Source organism: Mustela nivalis, assembly GCF_964662115.1.
Source record: "Mustela nivalis genome assembly, chromosome: 1".
In the NCBI taxonomy this organism is placed as follows: domain Eukaryota; kingdom Metazoa; phylum Chordata; class Mammalia; order Carnivora; family Mustelidae; genus Mustela; species Mustela nivalis.
In genome coordinates this window covers 115,176,902-115,189,002 of record NC_139020.1, presented here as the reverse complement: position 1 = coordinate 115,189,002, position 12,101 = coordinate 115,176,902, and the positions used below count along the sequence as shown (strand labels likewise).

At 37.2% G+C, this 12,101-nt stretch overlaps 1 protein-coding gene across 1 annotated transcript in view; it reads right to left on the bottom strand.

Moving 5' to 3' along the window:
• The window catches only part of UBXN7 (UBX domain protein 7), a gene marked incomplete at its 5' end in the record, with an annotated part of 59,761 nt that overhangs the window by 26,976 nt on the left and 20,684 nt on the right, over window positions 1–12,101 (bottom strand). The window contains 2 exons of the mRNA XM_082700020.1: window positions 1,780–1,845; window positions 11,160–11,227. Coding sequence (XP_082556146.1) covers window positions 1,780–1,845; window positions 11,160–11,227 — 134 coding nt within the window. The remainder of the gene's footprint in view (window positions 1–1,779; window positions 1,846–11,159; window positions 11,228–12,101) is intronic.

Genomic DNA, 12,101 nt, shown 5'->3' with positions numbered 1-12,101 from the left:
CCTATTCCAAACAACTGTAGCCAAAATGTTAAAGAATGGCTGCTTTGGGTAGTGTGGCTTTTTCCTCTTCTGTTTTTCAATCCCCTATAATAAGCATTTTCATTGTGGTCATTCCTTTAACTGACAGATTTCAGGATTTTCTTTTTTCTACCAATTAGTCATGTATTGTTCTGCAGTACAGTTGACATACAGTATTTTTTTAGTTTCGGGTATAAAACATAGTGATTCGATAATGATATATATTACAAAATGCTCACCACTGTTAAACATAGTTACCCTTTATCACCACACAAGTTAGTATAGTATTAACTGACTATATTCCCAATGTTGTAGTTTTCATCACTGTGACTTATCTTATAATGGGAAGTTTATACCTCTTAATCCCCTTCATCTATTCTGCTTATCCTCCCAGTCCTCTCTGGCAACAACCAATCTATTCTCTTTTTCACTTGTTTGTTTTGTTTTTTAGATACCACATATATGTGTAATCATATGGTATTTTTCTTTGTCTGACTTATTTCATTTAGCATAATACCCTCAAGGTCCACAATGTTGCTATGAATGGTGAGGTTTCATTCTTTTCTGTGACTTAGTAATATTCCACCATGTAAATACCACATCTTCTCTATGCATTCATCTATTGATGGGACACTTACATTGCTTCCATAAACTGGCTACAGAAAATGTTGCAATAAACAAAGGGATGCCTATTCGTTTTCTTAGGATATAAATACCCAGAATTATAATTACTAGGTCATATGGTTTTGCTAGCTTTAATTTTGGTGGGAACCTCCATTTATTTTTTAATTTTAATTTTTTAAAAGATTTTTATTTATTTATTTGACAGACAGAGATTACAAGTAGGCAGAGAGGCAATCAGAGAGAGGAAGAAGCAGGCTCCCTGCTGAGCAGAGAGCCCGATGTGGGACTCCATCCCAGGACCTTGGGATCATGACCTGAGCCGAAGGCAGAGGCTTTAACCCACTGAGCCACTCAGGAGCCCAGGAACCTCCATATTGTTTTACATAGTGGCTGCACCAATTTGCAATCCCATCAACAGTTCACAAGAATTCCCCATTCTCTATTATCTTTGCCAATACTTATTTCTTGTCTATTTCATACTAGCCATTCTGACTCATGTGAGGTAAGATGTCAGGATCTTGAGGGAAACCATCTTTTTCTTTTATTATAGTCAGCATTTAAGTGCTCATTCAAAAGTTAATTTACTTCGTAAATTACCAGATTTCTTACATTTCTGCATCATTCTTATTATTTTTCTATCACCAGTTAGGTTAGCATTTGGAACAATTTAGCTCAAGGGGAAGTTAGTAACAATCACAGACTGAATTCATAATTTCCTTTTAAAATAAGGTGACGGGGGTGCCTGGGTGGCTCAGTATGTTAGGGCCTCTGCCTTCGGCTCAGGTCATGGTCCCAGGTTCCCGGGATCGAGCCCCGAATCGGGCTCTCTGCTCGGTGGGGAGTGTTTCCCCCTCTCTCTCCGCCTGCCTCTCTGCCTACTTGTGATCTCTCTCTGTCAAATGGATGAATAAAATCTTATAAATAAATAAATAAATAAAAATAAGGTGACTCCTCAAAGTAATTACGCCTGATATTAATCATCTTTTTCTTTTTAGGAAAAACTATATAGAACAAACCATGATCCTGACCTGTAGGAGAGTATATGGGTGCTTCTCCATCTTGTGGTTTTCTATGTGGGAGAAAAAGCAGGGAGAAGAAAGAAAATAGAGAGATAATAAACTGGTAAAAGATACCTACTAGTTTCAGTTTGAAAATCTCGGAAGCCATCAAATATTGAACGTGCAGGCCGTCGTCTTTTAGGAGCTTTAGGAGGAAAAAAAACAGAAATGATACAAAAATTTATACCTAAATTTGGAACAGTTATAAAATCTTCCTTATCTATATGTATTTGTTTGAAAACACTCATAGATTATAAAGGTGTCCTCCTTCAAAAAATATTTTAAAACTTTCAAGTCATTCATGTAAAATTAACTCAACCATCTTTAGCCCTACCATTCTGTTTTACAAATAAGAAAATTAAGACCCAGTTAAGAGACTTAACCAAACTTGTGTAAAAGACAGAACAAAAAAGATTTTGAGAATGACTCTCCATGGTGACAAAGCTAAATACATGCTGTAAACATCTAATTCAAGTTAGCCTAAGGGGTTTCTGACTATCCTGTGGTGTAACACTTGAGTGAGTTCCTTTCTTCTAAACCATATCTAAGAACAACTTATTAGTTAACGAATACACATGTAGAATTATAAACACCAAAAACATTTTTAATTTTGGAAGAAAATTTTTTTCCCACAATTACACAATGGGTTAGTTGAAAGAAAAATAAACAGAACCAAGATCTTCTGATACCTGATATAGTATCTATTACCCAATCCTTAAGTATTTTATAAAGTCTAAAAAAAATAATTAAAATGTTATCTTCCTATATGTATATGTTCAGATCATTTATATACATTATAATAAACAAGGACATTTAACAACTCCTTCAATATGGGTAAGAGTTATTAAATTGGCTTATGGCCGGGCGCCTGGGTGGCTCAGTGGGTTGAGCCTCTGCCTTTGGCTCAGGTCGTGGTCTTGGAGTTCTGGGATCAAGCCCCATGGGGGGCTCTTTGCACAGCAGAGAGGCTGCTTCCCTCTCTCTCTCTGCCTGCCTGCCTACTTGTGATCTCTGTCTGTCAAATAAATTAATCAACTCTTTAAATAAATAAATAAATAAATAAATAGGCTAATGGCATGCCTGGCCAGCATGTAAACAGAGCAATGTTTCATATTAATAAATGATGAATAGTGGTAAGAGTAAATAGATAAAGTCCCCCATCCCATGTCAAAGCATCTTTCCTAAAAGTCGGTGCATGCCATTATATAATTTTATATCCAAGAATTAAGTCAAAAAACAAAACAAAATGCAGAACTAAACATTAAAAATCTCATTTAAAAAAAATATTTTACTTACTTATTTGAGAGAGAGAGCGCACGCGTGCGCGCAAGCGTGAGCAGGGGGAGAGGGAGAAGTAGGCTCCCAGCTGAGCAGGGAGCCTGATGTGAGTGAGGCTTGATCCCAGAACCTAGAACCCTGGGATCATGCTTAACTGACTGAACCACCCAGGTGCCCCTAAAAAATGTCATTTTTGAAGTATTATCTGTATATAACTTATATACACTTTTGTATTTTTTTTAAGATTTTATTTATTTATTTGACAGAGAGGGAGAGCACAAGCAGGGGGAGTGTCAGGCAGAGAAAGACAGAAGCAGGCTCCCCGCTAAGCAAGGAGGCCAAAGCAGGGCTTGATCCTAGGGCCCCACACATTTGTGAATTTATATTAAAGAACCACAAAATTATCTCAAGGAAAAGAGATCTGATTTAAAAAAGGAAAGGGGTGTCTGGGTAACTTAGGCAGTGAGCGTCTGCCTTAGGCTGAGGTCATGATTCCAGGGTCCTGGGACTAAGGCCTGCATTGAGCCTGCTTCTCCCTTTCCCACTCCCCCTGCTTCTCCCTCTCTTGCTCCACCTGCTTCTGTTCCCTCTCTTGTTGTCTCTGTCAAATAAATAAATAAAATCTGGCATGCCTGGGTGGCTCAGTGGGTTAAGCTTCTGCCTTTGGCTCAGGTCTGAGGGTCCTGGGATCAAGCCCCATGTTGGGCTCTCTGCTCATGGGGAGCCTGCTTCTCCCTCTCTGCCTGCCTCTCTGCCTACTTGTGATTTCTCTCTCTCTCTGTGTCAAATAAATGAATAAATGAATTTTTAAAAAATAAAATCTAAAAAAAAAGGAAAAAGAAACTTCCATGTTTTAGTTCTGTATTGAATTTTATGTTGAAATTATTAAACTGAAATTTTTTAAATTTAAATATTACATTACTTTCTCCTCCTTCTTTCCCTCCTTTCCTTTATAAAGCAGCAGCAAGGAATGTTATTCTTTCCAATCTTCTAAATTTTAATCAAGAGTTCCTACTTCAAATGTATATGTTTCTAGCAGGAATAACATGGCCTCTCAAAGAATACTTTCTTAAAACTCTTTAGCAAATACTTTCTAACCGTAACAATTAGGAAAGTAAGGATATCTGAGGATAAGGGTATAGAATGGTAGGAGCATATGATTATTGCAGAGGTAGTACATACAAGATAATTTTCTTCTATTTTGAAACTGCCAAAGTCAGGCCACTCAATATTTCACAACTACCCACCTTTTTCCCACTTTAGCCCTTCTAAATCAGTCCCCTAATCTCCTGGGGGAGTCTCCTACTTCCTCTTTTGCGACCCTTGGACACAACCCCTTTTATTTCTTGGGCTCATAACCTCCTCCCATTTGTTTCCTCCTAGTTTATGCTAAGTCTATCCAAGAACCTATCCGCAGGCCATATACAACGCCTCTAGTCCTAAAACCATTATTATAGGCATACCTCAGAGATAATGTAGGTTTGGTTCCAGACTACCCCAACAAAGCAAATGTTGCATTAAGATGAGTCAAATGAGTTTCCCAGTGCATATGAAAGTTACATTTACACTAAAGTTGACCACCGAATAATATAGATTTGAACTGCACAGGTCTACTGATATGTGGGTATTTTCGATAAATACAGTATGGTACTATAAATGTGTTTTCCTTATGATGTTTTAATAACTTTTTTCCAACTTACTTTATTGTTAATACAGTATATAGTACATATAATATAGAAAATATGTGTTCATCAACTACATTATTGGTTAAGACTTCCAGTCAACTGCAGACTATTAGTTAAGTTTTGGAGTGGGCAAAGGAGGTGAGGTGGGGGGAGTCAAAAGTTATATGAAGATTTCAACTATCTGGGGTTCAGCTCCCTTAACCCCTGAGTTGTTCCAGGAACAACGGTATACTGTAGTCCATTATATGTGCAATATTGCTAAAAAATGCTAACCATCACTGGAGCTTTCAGCAAGTTGCAATCTTTTTGCTGGTGCAGGGCCTTGCCTCTATGTTGATGGCTGCTAGACTGATCATGGTGTTAGTTGCTGATGCTGCGTGGCTGTGGCAACTTCCTAAGATAATGAAGTTTGCTGCATTAATGGACTCTTCTTTTCACAAATGATTTCTCTGTAGTATACAATGTCATTTGATAGCATTTTACCCACAGTAGAACTTTCAAAATTGGAGCCAACCAAGCAGCACCTGGGCTTGCTCAGTCGGTGAAGCATGTGACTCTTGATCTTGGGGTCGTGAGCCTCACACTGGGTGCAGAGATTATTTAATAAATAAATATATATATATATACATATATATTTTTTAATTGGAGTCAATCCTCTCAAACCTTGTTGGTGCTTTATCAACTAAGTTCATGTAATATTGTAAATCCTTTGTTGTCATTTCAACAATCTTCACAGCACCTTCACCAGTAGATTCCATCTCAAGAAACTATTTTGTTTGCTCATCCACAGGATGAAACTCCTTCACTAAAATTTTTTTTTTTTTTAAAGATTTTATTTATTTATTTGACAGAGAGAAATCACAAGTAGACAGAGAGGCAGGCAGAGAGAGAGAGGGAAGCAGGCTCCTTGCTGAGCAGAGAGCCCGATGCGGGACTCGATCCCAGGACCCTGAGATCATGACCTGAGCCGAAGGCAGCGGCTTAATCCACTGAGCCACCCAGGCGCCCTCCTTCACTAAAATTTTATCTAGAGATTACAGCAACTCAGTGACATCTTCAGGCTCTACATTTAGTTCTAGTTCTCTTGTTATTTCTACCCATATTTGTACTCACTTCTCCAATGAAGTCTTTTTTTTTTTTTTTAAAGATTTTATTTATTTGACAGACAGAGGTCACAAGTAGGCAGAGAGGCAGGCAGAGAGAGAGGAGGAAGCAGGCTCCCTGCTGAGCAGAGAGCCCGATGTGGGACTCGATCCCAGGACCCTGAGGATCATGATCTGAGCCGAAGGCAGAGGCTTAACCCACTGAGCCACCCAGGCGCCCCTCCAATGAAGTCTTGAACCCTCAAAGTCATACATGAGGGCTGGAATCAACTTCTTCCAAACTCCTGCTAATGATGTTATTTTGACCTCTTCCCATGAATCGTGAATTGTTCTTAATGGCATCTAGAATGGTGAATCCTTTCTATGAGGTTTTCAATTTACACTGCCCAGATCCGTCAAAAGAATCACTATATATGGCAGTTACTGCTTTATAAGATGTATTTCTTTAATAATAAGACTAGAAAATAAAAATTTCTCCTTAATCTACGGGCTACAGAATTGGATGTTGTGTTAGCAAACCTGAAAACAACATTAATCTTATTGGACAATACCATCAGAGCTCTCAGATGACCAGGGGTATTGTCATTGAAGAGTCATATTTTGAAAAGAATCTTTTTTTCTAAAAGCAGTAGGTTTCAACAGAGGGTTTAAAATATTCAGTAAAACATGCTGTACACAGATATATTGCATCCAGGTTTTGTTACTCCATTTGCAGGGCTCAGGCAGGGAAGATTTAGCATAAAGCTTAAGGGCTCTAGGATTTTCAGAATGGTAAATCAGGGCCAGCTTGAACTTCAAGTCATCAGTTGCATTAGCCCCTAACAAGAGAGTCAGCCTGTCCTTGGAAGATATGAAGCATCGACTTCTCCTCTCTAGCTATGGAAGTCCTAGCCAGCATCTTCTTCCAATAGAAGGCTATTTTGTCTACACTGAAAAATCTGTTGCTTAGTGTAGCCACCTTCATGGATTATCTGAGCTAGATCTTCTGGAGAACTTCCTGCAGCTTCAATATCAACACTTGCTGCTTCACTCTGCAGTTCTATGTCATGGAGACGGCATCTTCCCTTAAACGTCATGAACCAAACTCTGCTAACTTCAAATTTTTCTTCTACAGCTTCCTCACCTCTCTCAGCCTTCCAAGAATTGAAGAGTGTCTTGCTCTGGATTAAACTTTGGCTTAAGGGAATGTTGTGGCTGGTGTGATCTTCCATCCTGACACCAGAACTTTCTCCTTATCAGCAAGCAACAGGTTGTTTCACTTTCTCATGTTTGTGTTCCAAAGAGTAGCACCTCTCATTTCTTTCAGAAATTCTTCCTTTGCATTCACAACTTAGCTAACTGGCACAAAAGGCTTAGCTTTTGGCCTATCTCGGCTTTCAATATGCCTTTGTAACTAAGCTTAATCATTTCTAGCTTTTGATTTAAAGTGAGAGACATGCAACTCTTCTTTTCACTAGGATACTTAGGACGATAGGGTTATTGATCAGCCTACTTTCAATATTGCTGTGTTTCAGGGAACAGAGAGTCCCAAAGAGAGAGAGGGAATGGCTGGCTGGTGAATCACTCATATCAAATAAATCCACCACCTTATATGGGTGTGGTTTGTGGTGCCCCAAAACAATTATAATAGTACAATCAAAGATCATGGATTACATACAGATCACCGTAATAAATATAGTAATAATGAAAACATTTGAAATATTTCAAGAATTACCAATATGTAACAAAGAGACACGAAGTGAGCAAATGCTGTTGGTAAAATGGCGCAGACAGACTTGTTCAACACAGGGTAGCCACAAACCATTTATCTGTAAAAAGCACAATATCTGCGAAGCACAATAAGATAGGAATGCCTATACTCCCACCTGCCTGTTCAGTATGTGTTTCCTGACTCTTCCAAGCCATCTTCTATATAGCAAACATTAGTCCTTTGTATTCTCACTCTATTGCCCATGTAACAGGAATGCTGGTCGCTGAGGTCAATGAGGCTAAGCTACAAAATGCTAATAAAGATTCAAAAGGAGGGACGCCTGGGTGGCTCAGTTGGTTGGACGGCTGCCTTCGGCTCAGGTCATGATCCCGGAATCCCGGGATCGAGTCCCGCATCGGGCTCCCAGCTCCATAGGGAGTCAGCTTCTCCCTCTGACCTTCTCCTCGCTCATGCTCTCTCTCACTGTCTCTCTCTCTCAAATAAATAAAAAAATAATAATAATAAAATAAAATAAAAATAAAAATAAAAGATTCAAAAGGAGATTCATAGAACAGGCAAGTGGGATAGGTGGAGAATAAAAATTTAGTCAGAAGAGTGGCACTGCATCACATTTTCATAACACTCTGTTAATAACTGGTTTAAGAGAAGACAGCTGGATTTTCAGATCCGCTCCTGCACTCAATCTGTTGTTATTCCTATAGCTCAAGTTAATGAAGGAAATTAAAAGTCAACCTGACACAGATACATAGTTGTAAAGGGGAGAAGTATTTTAGTAGTATTTTGAGATCATTGTGAATATTCTCCTTTGATACTGCACCAAAACTCAACCAGTAGTAGTTTCTTAAGGGTTAACTGTAGCATGGAATCTAAAATCTTATCAATGAACTTTTCATTACTTGCTCCACTAAAACCCATTGGTCTATGCAGTAGGTAGTCTCTAGGATGGCCTCCAATTATCCCAATTTCCCAATATTCATAACCTGTGTGTGAGTATCTTGAATATGGGCAGGATCAAATGGAATATGGCAGAAGTGATGTGATGTGTTGTCACTTCTAAGAAAGATGGTGGCTTCTAAAATGCACTGTCTTCTCTTGCTCTCTCATTTGCTCTATGGTAAGGAACTGATGTCTCCAGCCAACAAACAGCCACAGTAAGCTTAGGAGATCCTCCTCTACTCAAGCTTTGAGATAATTATAGCTCCAGCTGACACCTTGATTATACCCCTGTGAGAGACCCTAACCAAAGATACCCAGTTAAGCCGCACCTGGACTCCTGAACCACAGAAACTGTGAGATAACAAATGTTTGTTATTTCAGGAAGCTAAATTTTAGAAAAATCTGTTACACAGCAATAGATAACTAATCTCTCTCTTCAATTTATCTTATTGTCTGTTCTTTTAGCTATGCACAATTTTGTAATCTGGCACACTGGTCATTTGAAAATATGAGTTCAGGGGCCCCTGGATAGATCTGTTAGTTAAGCATCCAACTCTTGATTTCTTTCGGCTCAGGTCACAACCTCAGGGCTGTGAGATCAGCCCGCATTAGGCTCTGCTCTGGGCATGGAGCCTGCTTAAGATTCTCTCTCTCTCTCTCTCTCTCTGTCCTTCCCCTACCCCCCACCAAAAAAAGAAAGAAAGAAAGAGAAAATATTTGTTCACTGAGTTATGCAAACATTCCAAACACCAACTTCATTATACAATAATAACAAAAAAATCAACATCTGTTATTGCTACCACTAATCTCATCAGAAAGCCTTTAAGTAATGGGAAGCTATCAAAGTTCCTAATTGTGGATATAAACTCTAAAATCCTAATTCTTCCCTGAAAGCTCTTTTTTAAATAACTGGTAACAAACAACATTAGTTGTTTGTCTTAAAGCAGCAACAGATTTTTTTTTTCAGAAAATGTCTGCCAAATGCCTGAAGTCTAAACCATAGTTTGTCAGGAATCTTTCAAGTAAAAATAATGTTCCACAGAAAAAGCAGCTAGTTTAGCTCACAACTCAAACAACGGTACAAGTGCTTTTCCTTAAAGTAACCACACTATGTCAGTATGCAGAAGTGCTTTATGTACACATCCTATTTTGTAAAACAGAATAGTTTAAAAATGTGTACTCAGGAGTCAAGACTTAATGAAATTAATTTTTTACTGTTTCATCAAGAACATTAAGTAAAATAGGTTTATTTTTTTTTTAAATTGTGAGTGTATGGCAGTGAAGAATTTACAGTTTGGTGCCACTGCCCTTACTCAATTAAGATGCAACAGTCTGTCCATCATTGCCTCTGAACCATCAGTCCAATTGCCAAAGATGTAAAGAAGGTTATAAAAATAGTTTTCAGCTTAGACTCCCAGACCACACTTTTAGAATCACACTTTAAATCAATTCTGTCCTAAGAAGAAAATAGTTCTCCAAAGACCTTTATCAGGTTATAGTAAGATCTAATAATAGAAGTCAGGACTGACTTCCTAACTCTACATTCATTCCCATCCCCCTCTTCAATGTTTATTACACCAGAGGTAAAAGGAGGAAAGGGATTTCAAATGAGAACTCTTTTGCCTCTTTACAACAGTTAAATAGCAGAGAATTTATTTCCCATAATCTACCCCACTCAGAAATCTTGCCTTATTCCTTGCAATAAAGAAAAGATAAAGCTTCCAAGGGCATCACCCCTCAATTCTAAAATCCATTCATAACATTTGTATGAAAAAAAAAAAAAAAAGATGACCAATGCTTCATTACTTCTGGTATAAAAACAGCACAATGACTGGCTAAATCAAAGTCCAGAAAGCCCATATTATACTTCAATATTCAGTTCTTACAGTTTTCTTCCTCCCATCTTTATTTCTGAATCTAGACAACATATTCTGTTATTTCTCACTAAACTCCAAACTGCCAAGTCACAGGCTGATCTTTAAAAAAAAAAAAAAAAAAAAAAAAAACCTCTAAATTACAGTGTCTTTTCAAATTAAAACAGCATTTATATTATTTTCTTCATCCCTTTTTCATGATTTATTTCTTCTCCTTTATTCAAGTTTACCTACAGAACTTTTTATTTCTCTGCATTACTGGTCTCAGTATGTACAATATACATTTCTATGGCCTTGCCCACCCAGATTATAACTTTATTTTCTATTTTTTTAACATACCAATTACAAAAGGTAAATAAATGCTTATTAAACTAAAACTATAAATTTTCTTTTAATGTAATTAAATGTTACATTTTTTACTGTCTCTCTATGCACCCAGGCTGATACCACAACTTTTTGCATGGATTAGGTATTACTTTCTCCTTTGTTCAAAACAGAAATGGCGCTTCTGGAAATTTAGAAAGAGAAAAGACAAGGCATATCAAGACAGTAAGGATGTGGCAGTCAAGTAAGTGCCCCTCAAAATAAGAGTCTTTTATCTAATGATAGGTTTGTTTCCATTATAAAGCAGTTATTTCTCTTTGCTAATGTTCCTTCTTTTGGCCTTCTACAACAAATATTTTAGTCTGTTTCTCTCCTTGGAAAGAAGCAACTATGCAATTTTCCTGAAGGGATACAGAATTAAAAGATAAGAACTGACTCTACACTTAAAGTTAATCTCTGAGCAAGCCTACACATCTTAGGATAACTTCATTAAAACCCTAAAGATAACAACAGAGTCCAAGAAAACTAAGGAAAAAAGATGAACTTACCACCAAACAAAGGTTCTGGTTCCACCAATATTTCCTGTTTTTGAGGAATTGGGGCACGAACTTCTTCTCTATTAAAAGAAGTAGGAAAATATCAAAAGGAAAACTTTTTTGCTACATGTTCTCTCCATAACTACTGTGAACGCATCCAAATTAACAAGTTATATGAACACCAAATTTAGTGACTCTTAGGAACCACGGTGTTAAATAACAGTTAGATGGTCAACTAAATATTAACTAGTTGACAGAGGTCAAGTCGAGTGAAAGTATCTGGCATAGATGGCTCAAATGATTTATAAAGAGAACAAACAGAAAAAGAAAAATTATCTCCCCTTTCCTCTTAAGTCCCCTACCCTAGATTCTTTACAGGAAAAGAAAGGGGGGGAGCTTAAAAACAAAAAAAAATCAGACAAAAAAATGAAAAAATACAGACATAATAAAAGTAGTACTATATTGCTACTACATCAAGCAATAGATCATTAAATCACATATACTAAAATAAGTTTATATTAAACAAGCAGTAAATTTTATGCTAATTTTAGAGTCAGTTAACAGGTAATCCCTTGGATTATTTATTAAATAAACTCCAATATATACAGAACAAAAAAAGTAATTACTCATCTTTTAAAAGTCTATAAACTCTTCAAAGTCTACCGCCAGAGGATCTATTAATAACCCATTTCCTCCAGCAGAAAATACTCATTTAGAAATATTGTAAAAATGGTGTATGTTTCTTTAAATATCAGTTTATTTTATAGTTTTAAGTATTAATCTCTGCTGATTAATGTTCACAGCAAGGAAGAGTATGTTTCAAATTTATTACTGTCCTGCTCACAACATTGATTTAAGTCAGACCTAATGTTTTCCATTCAGGTGTTTCTAATAATAATAACTGAGCTTAAGGCCCTATTTTTGATATGATAGGTGGAACTCCAAAACATACTT